At 42.1% G+C, this 11,648-nt stretch overlaps 1 protein-coding gene across 2 annotated transcripts in view; it reads right to left on the bottom strand.

Annotated features, from left to right (window-relative positions):
- Positions 1-377: 377 nt before the first annotated feature.
- Positions 378-11,648, bottom strand: part of RGR (retinal G protein coupled receptor) — a 29,563-nt gene continuing 18,292 nt past the window's right edge. Inside the window, exons 3-8 of one of the 2 annotated variants that reach the window (XM_061634318.1) lie at positions 7,291-7,412; positions 5,686-5,839; positions 4,153-4,270; positions 2,594-2,707; positions 1,459-1,553; positions 1,074-1,155 (exon numbers count right to left, since the gene is read on the bottom strand). In XM_061634318.1, the coding sequence (XP_061490302.1) occupies positions 1,482-1,553; positions 2,594-2,707; positions 4,153-4,270; positions 5,686-5,839; positions 7,291-7,412 (580 nt within the window). In that variant the 3' untranslated portion in view covers positions 1,074-1,155; positions 1,459-1,481. Of the gene's footprint in view, positions 1,156-1,458; positions 1,554-2,593; positions 2,708-4,152; positions 4,271-5,685; positions 5,840-7,290; positions 7,413-11,648 lie in introns of both variants that reach the window. The other variant, XM_061634317.1, reaches the window with a different exon arrangement.

Genomic DNA, 11,648 nt, shown 5'->3' with positions numbered 1-11,648 from the left:
AGAAGAAAGGCTATTTTTTTTTTTACGACAGTCACATACATCTCACAACAGCTCCAGGCCTGAAGGCATAAAGACTAAATAAAACAACAGTGGCACAGTACACAGTCAAAACTCATTAATATAGCCATGCAGAATTTGCCAGGCAGACTGCTAAGATGAGAAGCATTAAATCTGCACAACGCATTACATAATTAACACTGATTTGGCAGGGTTGACTGATGAAAGATCCAGTCACGCATCCCTCAGTCAGATGTTGGTTTTAAATAAATGGTACTCATGAATGAATAAGAATTTTAGAAACATTTCCCTGCTTTTGCAAATGCCCATTTTATGCAAATAGAAAAATACACACACACATATGGCATAAATACTGGATACTGCTTTAATCTCTCAATAACTCAGAAATACCGTATGTACAAACTCAGTGGAGATCCTTTCCACAAGGTCTCAATGGATGCCCATGATGCTTTCCTGTTTTGTTTCCTGAAGTTCCATCTTGCAACAACAACAACAAGAATTTCACAGCTTGCAATTCATTGGAGTGACATGGAAGAGGAGAGTGATGTTGACCCACAGAGGGTCCAGGCAGCTTGTGTGACAAGCAGCACACGGCAGATTGAGGGACAAGTTCAACAATTAAATTGGCATGACATCCTTTCAAGAATAATTGGCGGCAGACAATGTGAAACATTTTCAATCTGGGATCGCAGTCAATTTATTCATAGTAAATATACATGGTTTCTGCTACTGGGTGCCTTCAGCTATGTCTGCTTCTGTTTAGGGCCGTTTCACACATTACACAGCAAGAAACCTGACACCAAGTTGTACATTCAACAGGAAGCTGCAGCCAAACCTGGCTCTGTCATGAGCATACCTGTATGATATATGTTTCAAACACCTATTTGTCACATTCACATTTCATATTTCAAGGGCACGCTTCAAAAACCCAAGGCAGGTGTACATTAAAAGAATGTCGTGTGTGAAGAGGCCCTTGCTTAATGCCCCGACACTTTATTTCATTTTGTTATGAACTTCAGCTTTCTCAATCTTCTGTCCTGTAAGGAACTGCCATATCCCCTCTCGGTAGTTTTCATTCCCCAGAGCGTAGACTAAAGCATTCACAGCTGGCGAGGTCTTGGCCATAACAGCAGGAATCTGTTATGAAGCATAGCATTTAAGAGCATTAGATTAGGATGGGGCCATGCTGACACACAGTTTTCCCACAATTAAATGCATTAGGTTTGGGTGGTTCCTTGATCAGCAGCTATTTTTTTTAACAGGGGCTATATTTTTAACTAAGCATGGGCCAATGGGCCAAACACACTGGCTCCGCTCACTCCCCCCCATCATGGGTGGAATCACAGGCAAAGGGCTCTAATTCCCTCACTTTCACTGTGGACAACATCCCTTTCTTTAGGCACCTCTGTAATGACAGTGATGAAGAACCTAGTCAAATACCTGTTGATTTGGAGAACATTCTCCTAAACATCCTGAACTTCACCATTCAGAGATTTGTTGCATTTTGTTTGCAGGAAATATTGTTGATTGTTTGCCTGTAAGAGAGACTCAGATACTCTGGACCACAATGAGAGCGCACATTCTCCTCTCTGGGAAGGATGATCGATTCCAAACAGTAAAAGACCACCTGAAGTTAATGGGCATGACTAACTTAGCTTGATTAATTTCATTGGGTCTGTTCTGAGCAGGCCTTAGTTGAAGACAACCCAAGGTAAATAAACAGTAGCCTGACCATAACACCAGACTCCCTAGTCCCCTACTCTTCCACTCTCTCTCCCTTTCCAAGTTCTGCCCCCACTCCCTTTGGGCTTCTTAAATCTTGGCCCCACACAGTCATTCCAGGCTCTGCCAGTGGAGCAAGGAACTATACTTTTCCTCCTGAATGTGGCACATTGCCCAGGATCTCAGACCTGCTCCTCTTTGGCTGGACCAAAGAGAAAGACAATCAAAGGATGAGGATACTTATTTAGCCAGGACCATTCGCGTATATGGTGCTTTACAGTTACACCAACAAAAAGATTAGTTGCCGGTTCCTAAGGATGTTACAGTCTAAAATGGATTGTATTAGGGCAGCCTTTCCCAACTAGTGGGCCACCAGATGTTGTTGGACCACAACTCCCATCAGCCTCAGCCATCATTGCCAATGGTCAGGAAAGATGGGAATTTGTGGTCCAACAACATCTGGTGGCCCACTAGTTGGGAAACGCTGTATTAGGGGACGACAAGAAAGGGCATGGATGGAGAGGAAAGGGTAGGAAGAGAGGAATGTAAGCATGGGAACCAAGGCAGCTGCCTTATATCAAGGCAGACTATTGATCCATCTAGCTTAGCATTGCCAACGCTGACTGGCAGCAGCTCCCCAGGATCTCAGAGAGGAGAGATGCCCAGCCCTATCTGGAGAGACCAGGAATTGAACCTTTTGCATGCAAAGCATATGTTCTACCACTGAGTTGCATGTGCTAATTTCCTTGCCTCTGCCCACTGGGTCCTCTTCCTCACGGTCTTCCACTGAAATCAAGTGTTTAGGATTGTCTGGTTGTATACAAGACTATGTCCTCAGGCTATTTTTACGTACCATTCGAATTTTGGGTGAGATGAAAGTCACATTTTCAACTGCAGCATAGAAATATAAAAGCGAGTAGGGACACCAACAGATGATCAAAGATTTCACTGGCAACCCAGTATTAAACTAGAAAAAGTAAGACCACGAATGTGGCATTAAATTCATATAATCCATATACAAAGTTAAGACCGATATAGCCAAAAAAGCACTTTTGGTACAACATTAGCAAATAATTTCCAGGAAAAAGAAATGTACCCAGTACTTAGCTACAAATATTTTTCTTTCTTTTCTTTTTGGGTGATATATAATTATTACAGTTTTCTAATTGTTATGATTTAAAAAAACACACAGATATTACCAAGCGCAAAATTCTTTTAGAATTTGGAATTGTCATTGTTATAGCACCCAAGGGCTTTTTATCTTACAGTGCCACAAACCTTTCCTTTCACTTCTCCAAATCATGATGGCAATCTGGCTACAAGAAATGTAGTGAAGCTCACCGGAAGTGTTGCCTTTTTTGACAATATAGTACAGATATGAGAAACCTTTGGCCCTCCAAATTACATCTCCCATCATCCTTCATGCTTGAGCATGCTTGCTGGGACTGATGGGAAGTGTAGCTTAGCAATATCTGGAAGGCCAAGGGCTTCCCACAGCTCATATAGTGGAACCAATGAATACTGTACATTATGGCGGTCTGACTCAGTAAAAGGCAGTTACATATAGTCAACAATGATGCATTATAACAGGGATAGGGAACCTGTGACTCTCCTGATGGTGTTAGAATCCAACTCCCATTAGTGCCAGCAATCATGACCAAAGGTCAGGGATGATGGGAGTTTTAGTTCAGCAACATCAGAAGGGCCACAGGTTCCCCACACCCAAGTTACGGACTTCTATGGATGGAATTCCAATTCTGAATGTCCAGTTAAGTTCTTCTCTAATTCAAGCTGCCTGGGTAAAAATAAATGCTATTGCCCTTACTCTAGTTCTTGTTGTGTGTTCCCTTCTCGAAGGCTTTCATCCACAGTTCCTTTACCCTGCTGAATAAGAGAATGCAGTGAAACGGAGGGAGCTGCAGTCGAGAAAACCAGGACATGCCCGATCTGTTGGATATGTTCTTGTTCTAGATTTCCTGCGTAAGGGGCTGGACTACATGACCTACAAGCCCCCCGCAATTGTATGATTCTATCATAGTGTCCATACTGTTTGGGACTATGTCCCAATGTTCTAAAGTGCAGGTATTATTCTTGTCCTTTGAGAGCTTTCTAGAGTAGCCTGGTGCTTCTTGAATTCTGCCACTTCACCTGCCCTGCCAATTGGGCTGGTTCAGCTACCTCCCAAGTCCAGAATTTCCCTACTAGCTGGGGTCTGGAGCAGAACCCCAGAGGGCCTGTTTCCCTCAGTTTCAATTCATGTTGACCCCAGGCCAAGTGTATTTTCTAAAAGTGAAGCAAGCTGAAAGACTGTTTCTTCAGTGTGACAGATTACACACCCAAGCTACAGGAGATTGTTTATAGAGAAGGAAGGAAGCCGTGTCCAAAGCTTTACATGCTGGGATATTTTCTTACCTTGAACTGTCCAGTTTTCTTGAATTTCTGATCTAGCGATTGGTAGGCGGTTAGCATGATGAACGCTGGGATCACAAAATTGAAAAGGGCCAGAGGAATAAGATATGTAATATAATTCCTGGGGGCAGGGGGAGAGATACAGAGTTCTGTTATTCTGTTTACAATGTTATTTATTTGATGTTAAAAACATGTAATCACAGAAATAATATATTCCATTTAATTTAGCAAAATATCTTAGGGGGCATCTATCTATGTTAATACTAGATCTTTAGGAGGACTCCCTCTGCTGGGCTGCCTGATTTTTTGGGGAGGCACAGAAAGACTAGTGAAAGTGTGTGTGCGCCGGGGGGGGGGCAGGATAGGCATAAGGATGGGCGAATCTGTCCGCTTCATTTTCTCTCAGCGCCTCACTTACGCAAAAAAATCAGCTTTCCACATTTCCAGATCAGTTTGCACACTTGTTTTTAAAATTCATGAATTCATTGTTTTAGTGCAAATCTAAAATATTTTAATGCAATTTTGCCTAATATATACATTTTTGCAAAGCAACTTTCCCTAACACATTTTCCATGTTATTTTCATTAATGTATGTATTTTTATCCTCTCTATCCTCATATCTTCATTTTTGCACACATTACTTGGCAGGAGAACTGCACTGCAAAATTCAGAGAAGTGCAAATTTCAAAGGATGGCTTTGGTTCACATATTGTTTCGGAAAGTGTGAATAGGTAGGTTCGTGTTAAATGCAAGCGGCATCAAATTTCTCTGTCACCCCTAGTTGGGAAACATTGCAATACTGCAATGTGCCACAATGCAGATGACAGGTATTACAAGCAACATGGAAAGGATCCATGTAGATGTTGGCTTTGTGCAGAATGCACTGCAGGGTCATGATCATTTGCAAGTAAAAGTACTTTAGTATCTAGAGCCCCTATGGAAGGGCTTGCCATAGAGGGACTGGGGATGGTTTTGACTCACCGATAGCCGATTGATTTGGGCTATGTACTACCAACAATAAGCTAAGAGCTGTGTAAGCACAATGTTGTACTTACTTACCAAAACTGCCTCTGTTATGCCCACCTCTATGATGATGTTTCCATATAAATGTGACTCTGGGCTGATTCACACATGCACTTGATCGTCCAGTGGTGACCTGCATGTGTGAATGAGCCATCACATTTTCAGTGGAGTCAGCCCCCACATGCAGCTGCAAGCCATTACGTTTTGAATCACCAAGTGATGTTGATGCCCGTGTGAACCCACCGTGCACATCATTAAAATGTGTACTACAACCATCTCTGTTATGGAACCATAAGTTAGACCATGGTCTAGCTTCTCCAGCAGAATTGTTGATGGACAGTATAGTGTTTAGACACACTAGCTAAAGCAGCACAAGGGTGGGATTCTGCCAGGTACTCTTTCACTGCCTTGTATATGTTGGTCTCTAAAATTCATTTTGACTGGTTGTGCCTCCTTTTACAAAAAGCCACAAGCACATGCTAATGCATCAGTAACACTTAACATCTAACATACCTGTCTCCTTTGGTATAGTCCAACGTACAACATGTTCTTAGAGGCTCATAGTCATATTTGCCCCATCCTAGAAGCGGCATCATGGACCAAAAGGCAGCAAAAAGCCACACAAATATCACCATGGAAATCACTGAGCCCCACTGGAGCTTACTTGCTGCAAAGGAGAGAAAATCAGGCTCATAAACATGGAATGGCATTAAAAATAGCAACTCCTCCAAGTGACCTTTCCGGCCTGATTCAGGTGAATGGGGATTTCCAGTGAGAGAGTAGGTAGTGGTTAGAGTAGGGAGTGAGGAAGTTGTGCTGCAATAGGGAGTTTCTTCTTTAAGTCACTGCATGGTATAAGAAAAAATGAAGCCAACATTTATGAAGTGCATCTTATGTTGGCTGTGTCTAATACTTTTTCTCTATACCCCAATGAAGGCTGCTTTAGAATAACTCAAGCCTGAATACTTTGGACAAGACCGTTTAAAAAATCTGTCTTTAGTTGTTCATGGTTCAGTTGAACCCATTTGAATGTGCAGACAATATACACTGTCTCCCTACAGGTGCATCGGATTATGATGATGCCCCTAATAATAATATCCCAGCATGAGCCTTGTTCTATGGGAAATTTATTATCATGCCCCAGAGTGGCCTTGGACTGGTGACATGGCAGAAGGAACAGATGTTCCTCACATTTCCTGTTCTCTGGCAGCCATAACTGAATTACATCTCCCCTACCCTGGAGATGTGCAAGCTCTGGAATTATCTTACATTGCCTCCCAAACCAGCTCCATTCACAAATTCAGGTTCTACTTGAAGTGTGATCTGCTGGGGCTGAAATCAGGGTCTTTGCAGATGTCCAAAGCTGTGGAATGATCTCTCCTCTGAGAGATGTGTAGCTCTCCTCTCTTTTCAGAGGATGTGTAAAACACACATCTTTCAGCAGCAGCTCTTGTTGCTGATGGAAAAGAATATTTTCTCTCTGCCACTGTTTTTAAGCTTAGTTTGTTTTTAATATGTTTGTAAGATGGCTTTAGCCTTGTCAATGTGGCTAGTAAATGTTTTGTAATATACAAATAAATGGCTCAATCCTGCTGAAGTTAAGCACTTTAAAAAGTCCCATTGATTTCAATAGGATATAAGCACATGTCAACTCTCCCATTAAAAAAATGGGACTTTCTAAAAAGTGCTAAAACTGGACTGTTGTAGCTCAGGGGTAGAGCACATGCTTTGTATGCAGAAAGTCCCAGGTTCAGTCTCCAGCATGTCCAAGTAGGGCTGAGAAAGACCCTTGTCTAAATCCTCGGAGAGCAGCTGCCAGCCTGGGTAGACAATATTGAGCCAATGGTCTGAAACAAGGCAGCTTCCCATGTCCCAAGGATTGTGCCCCAAGATTCCATGTTCTATTGTGAACCAGACAATTTTACATTCTTAAATATTTTATTAGTTGTTTCCATATCATTAAAAAAAAAAAACTTTTGCAGCAATTCTCATTTTTCAGAACAGGCTAAGTCTAATTTATAATTAATTATCTATAACTAGATGTGCCAGTACTCTGTACCGGTGAATACTGCCACAAAAAAAGCCCTGACTATATAAACACCAGGTAAGAGTACTTACTAGTGCAGTATTGATGATAACGGTCCCAGGCAACTGCAGCTGCAGAGCTAATACTAGTCAGTGCTGTTAAAAATCCTTGAAATCCATGCATCTGGCAACCATCAGAGCCATAGGGCCAGTATCTGAAAAGGAATAAATGAAAATGGCAGAACCCCCCAATGGGGGGGGCAATGATCTCAGGCACAACCTTGATAGGAAAGCAAAGTGGGCATCAAAGCCATTCATTAGCCATTCAAATGATGTTTATGTAATGCTTTCTTTTTGCTTTGGAATGATCAGGCATGTGTTCAAAGCGGTAGACTAGAAACAAAATACAAGTTCAGATATCAGCTTATGGGAGGTTTATGACAGAATGAGATGTCACAAGGAAACTACTGGGTTTCCATCACCTGCAGTTTTCCTCATAATGGATTCACAAGGGAGTACTTGCAGGGGAGAATCAGCAGGTAGGAGGGAACATTTAACCTCTTCCCTCACCTATAGAGTGTCCCCTGCAAATGCCTCCCCATGTCATTCCCCCCATTTTCCCCCCGAGATGGGTTCAGGTACTAGAAGTATGCCCAGCTGGAAGAAAGATGGCAATTCCAGGAAGCCTTGCAAATCAGGTGCAAGAGTTGTCTCCCACCTGCTGGTTCTCTCCTCCACATGACCCCTGGGCAGGGCCTCTGAGAGGAATTTTATCAGGGGGTACAAAGTTTCTTTTGGGCCCCTTCCCTTCTCCATTAGTCATTCTGTTTTTATCCACTATGGTTTTATGCCATGAGCTGTAGCCTGTAAGGTCAAAAAGGGTATGGAAGACGAGAGAGGGGTGGAGTGGAGCACTCTGTTAATTTTCTGCATTTAAGACCTTATGCTCTTATACTCCCTCCACGATAAATATAAATAAATACAAATAAAATAAAAGAGGATCAGGGATAAGAAAGCACATTTGATTTGAACATCTTTGTTTATGCTACAATACAGATAAGCAGAAAGAATTCATTGCAACAAGGTAGATAAACTTACTATTTACTTTAAAAAAAGAGCTTTCTTGGCCTTTTTTTGTGAAAAATTTCGAATCACAGCATGAAAATTAATTGTTCTGGCAATGTTTGATTCAATACTTAGCCTGGCCAAATCCACAAGACGTTCCTGAGACACTGTAGACCTTAAATAATTCTTAATTAGCTTAAGTTTGCTAAATGACCTCTCTCCAGAAGCTACTGTTGCTGGAATTGTTAATAGTATTCTTAAGCTAACACAAACATTTGGAAACAGGTCACCAAGTCTGTACTCTGTTAACAAGTTCAACAGATCTAATGGCTTTAACTGTGCATTTACAAAATTTGCTTTATGTACTGAGGGTAAATGTTGCATTTCTTTTCCAAAATCATCACCATTAAGGTCAGCAGGATATTGCTCTGATAAAGATAAAGCTTTTCTCTCCACATCACTTTCAGACATGGTGAGATATTTCCACAAGAAATCAAATTTTTCTGCCAACTGCTTAACAGCATTGAAGCAGACAGTTAATCCTGCTATAACATTGTCTACCAAAACGTAAAACACACACTTTCTGAAGTAGGCCTCTTCTGGAGTATCATCTGTGTCATTCATTTCTTCCAAGTTAGCATCAGGTGTGCTGCTGTCATGCGGCCTTGCCCTCTTGCACCTAACTCCATCACATCTACGGGACAGTTTTATTTCTATATTTAGGTTTGACGCAACCAATTTGGCTTCATTCCACATGCATTTCCAGTTCTTTCGAAGTTTTGTCAGCTCTCTGAGGAGAGTTTCTATGTTTGCTACTTCAACATCCAATGTGGCATCTCTAGCTTGGATGACCTTGTTGCAAACATCTATGCCAGCTAATATTTTGTACCACACGGCTGACATTAACACACAGGCAAATAAAACTCCATGGACTTCATTTCTTGTTTTGGCCGTCAAATTTAGTTCTAGGAGGTCTTCCAGTGCTAATTTAATGCCAGTCAAGTGAGCTGCAAAAGGCTTTACACATTCAACACGATCTGACCACCTTGTTTCAGACATACCATGAAGAGAACAACCAATACGGTTTTGTAGTAATTCCCACCGCTTAGCACTGGAACTGAACAGGTGGTACACAGTTTGAATTGTTCCAAAAAAGGTTATTGCTTCAGGTATGCATTCAGCATCATCATTTCCACAAAAGTTGAGTGTGTGACAACCGTAAGGTGAAAAAATTGCTGTTGAGCATTGTTCTTGTATTTTTGCTTGTGCGCCGTTGTATTTTCCGGCCACATTTGCCCCATTATCGTAGCCTTGAGCTCTACAATCACTGAGAGGAATAGCATGTTCTTTCAATGTATCAGTTATCAACTGAGCAATTTCTTCCCCTCTTTTGTTGCTACAATCTGCAAACTTGAGAAATCTTTCTTGAATCTCTTTGTTTTAAAAGAGATTTCTTTTAAAAGTACGTATCTCAAAAGAAATGTTGTTTGTTCAATATGGGAAGAATCTGGTGTGGAATCTACTATTATTGCAAAGTACTTTGCAGATTGCCTCTCAAGCAAAATGTGTTGTTTCACAAGATTTGAGCATTCTGCAATAAATTCATTTTGTGAGTCAGGGGACAGATAATGAACTTGAAGCTGCTCACTCCTTTTCTGTGACTCCTCTACACTTAGCACATGTTCCTGAAGGATGGGGTCCCACCTGGAGAGCAGTTCAATGAGTCCTAAAAAGTTTCCATTGTTTGAATCACCAATTCGATGGGATGAACCAGTAAACGCTAGACCACGTTCTTCCAAGAAGAGTACAACATCGATTATGTGCTTTAAAAGGTTGTAACATTTCACAGTGTCCCGTCCAGAGCCGGAACCACGAGTCTGAGACGCGGGTGCAATTAAATCTCATTTTATTAAAGTAATGGATACATCAAGGGCATTACGCTTCATAGAAAAACCTACACTAACTCACTTAGAGTCCCTAACTACACTCTAGACATGCTCTGCGGCGAATGAAGGAAGTTGAGCTGCTAGCTTAAGTAGGGAACGTTTTTGATCGTAATCTCTGACTCCTTTGCAAGTCCTGCCTCTGCCCTGTCTGTTTCTTGCGGTGGCGGAAGCGAGGTGACGGGGGGGGCGTGTTTCTAATGGCTCATTGGAGGACACCTGCTCCTGAGTAGCAGGCTCGAGGTCAGGAGGCTGCGTCACGCTGGTGGTATCCTGAGAACCGCTTGGCGAGGAAGGAGCTGGCACATTCTCCGGAGCTTCCCCCAACGGCTCCTCTGCAACAACTGGGGGCGGCGTGCTCTCCTCTTCAGAGCTTGCACCATCTGTGGGAATTGGCTCGAGTTCAGGCTCGTTTTCCCCCCAAGGTCCTGCTCAGACTCAACAACTCCTGGGTCTTCCGCACCTTCTGGCAGCTGAGGCGCCTGCAAGTCATGCCTCCCCCCTCCCCGCTCTTCCAGGGAGAGCTGAGGCTCAACACACAGCTTCAGTTTTGATTGACACTTCTAAGATGATGTCAACTCCTGTCCCAGACAGCAGGTGCCTTTCTAGTTCTCACCAAGCTAGGTAACATTCTCTGTGACTATTGCCTTTTTCATGTTTTGGGATCCTATAGGAAAGTTTTCGCCACTTCCCATTAGAATCCCAGCCTCCAGCAGATACCAGTGCAGACTTAGACACAGAAGTGCTAGTCTTGACTGTCTTATGCCAAAATAATCGACATGGAAAGCAATATAAAGCTTGTTTCTGTTGACTCCAGACAAGCCAGTCTCTTACATGTAGTTCTCCATTAGTGCTTTGAAATTTCAGTATGCTTTCTGGGAACACTTGATTGCAGATGTCTTTTGGGAATGTTTTAGGCGGAGGGATGTGACCATTCATAACATACTTTTCTATTTCCTTTTGAGATGGAAACTCAGTTGTGATACATCCAATGTCAAGGCCTACATTATGATTACTCCTCTCATCTTCCAAATTCACTTCCACATGTGTCTGTATGTCTGTTGCTTTCTGTTTTCCATTTCCATTTTCTGCATCTGCCCCTTCATTAAAATACTGTGCATGATTACCCAAATCAACTGCTCCTTGTTTGGGGATGAGGTTTCCAACAGTTTCTTCTTGCTCCAATTCTGTAGGTGAGTTCAATGAAATTTTTTTTGAAGCTGCACTTAATCCAAATTGAAAAAGTGTTTGTTGACCCCTTTTTTCATTTTCCTCTCGTTCTTTCTTGTCTTTTCTTTTCTGGGCTCCTGATTTGTGAGAATACATTTTGGAGAGATGATTTTCTCATTGGTTTAAAGGTTCACACTGCTTACCTTATATGAGCCCTCAAACCACATTTTTCCTTTCATACTAAAGGGGAAAGGTTAATCTAGCTTCCTAATG

The sequence above is a fragment of the Rhineura floridana genome, chromosome 7 (assembly GCF_030035675.1).
Source record: "Rhineura floridana isolate rRhiFlo1 chromosome 7, rRhiFlo1.hap2, whole genome shotgun sequence".
NCBI classification, from domain to species: Eukaryota; Metazoa; Chordata; class Lepidosauria; order Squamata; family Rhineuridae; genus Rhineura; species Rhineura floridana.
Note: the sequence above shows the minus strand (reverse complement) of the source record. Positions and strands in the feature narration are given on the sequence as shown.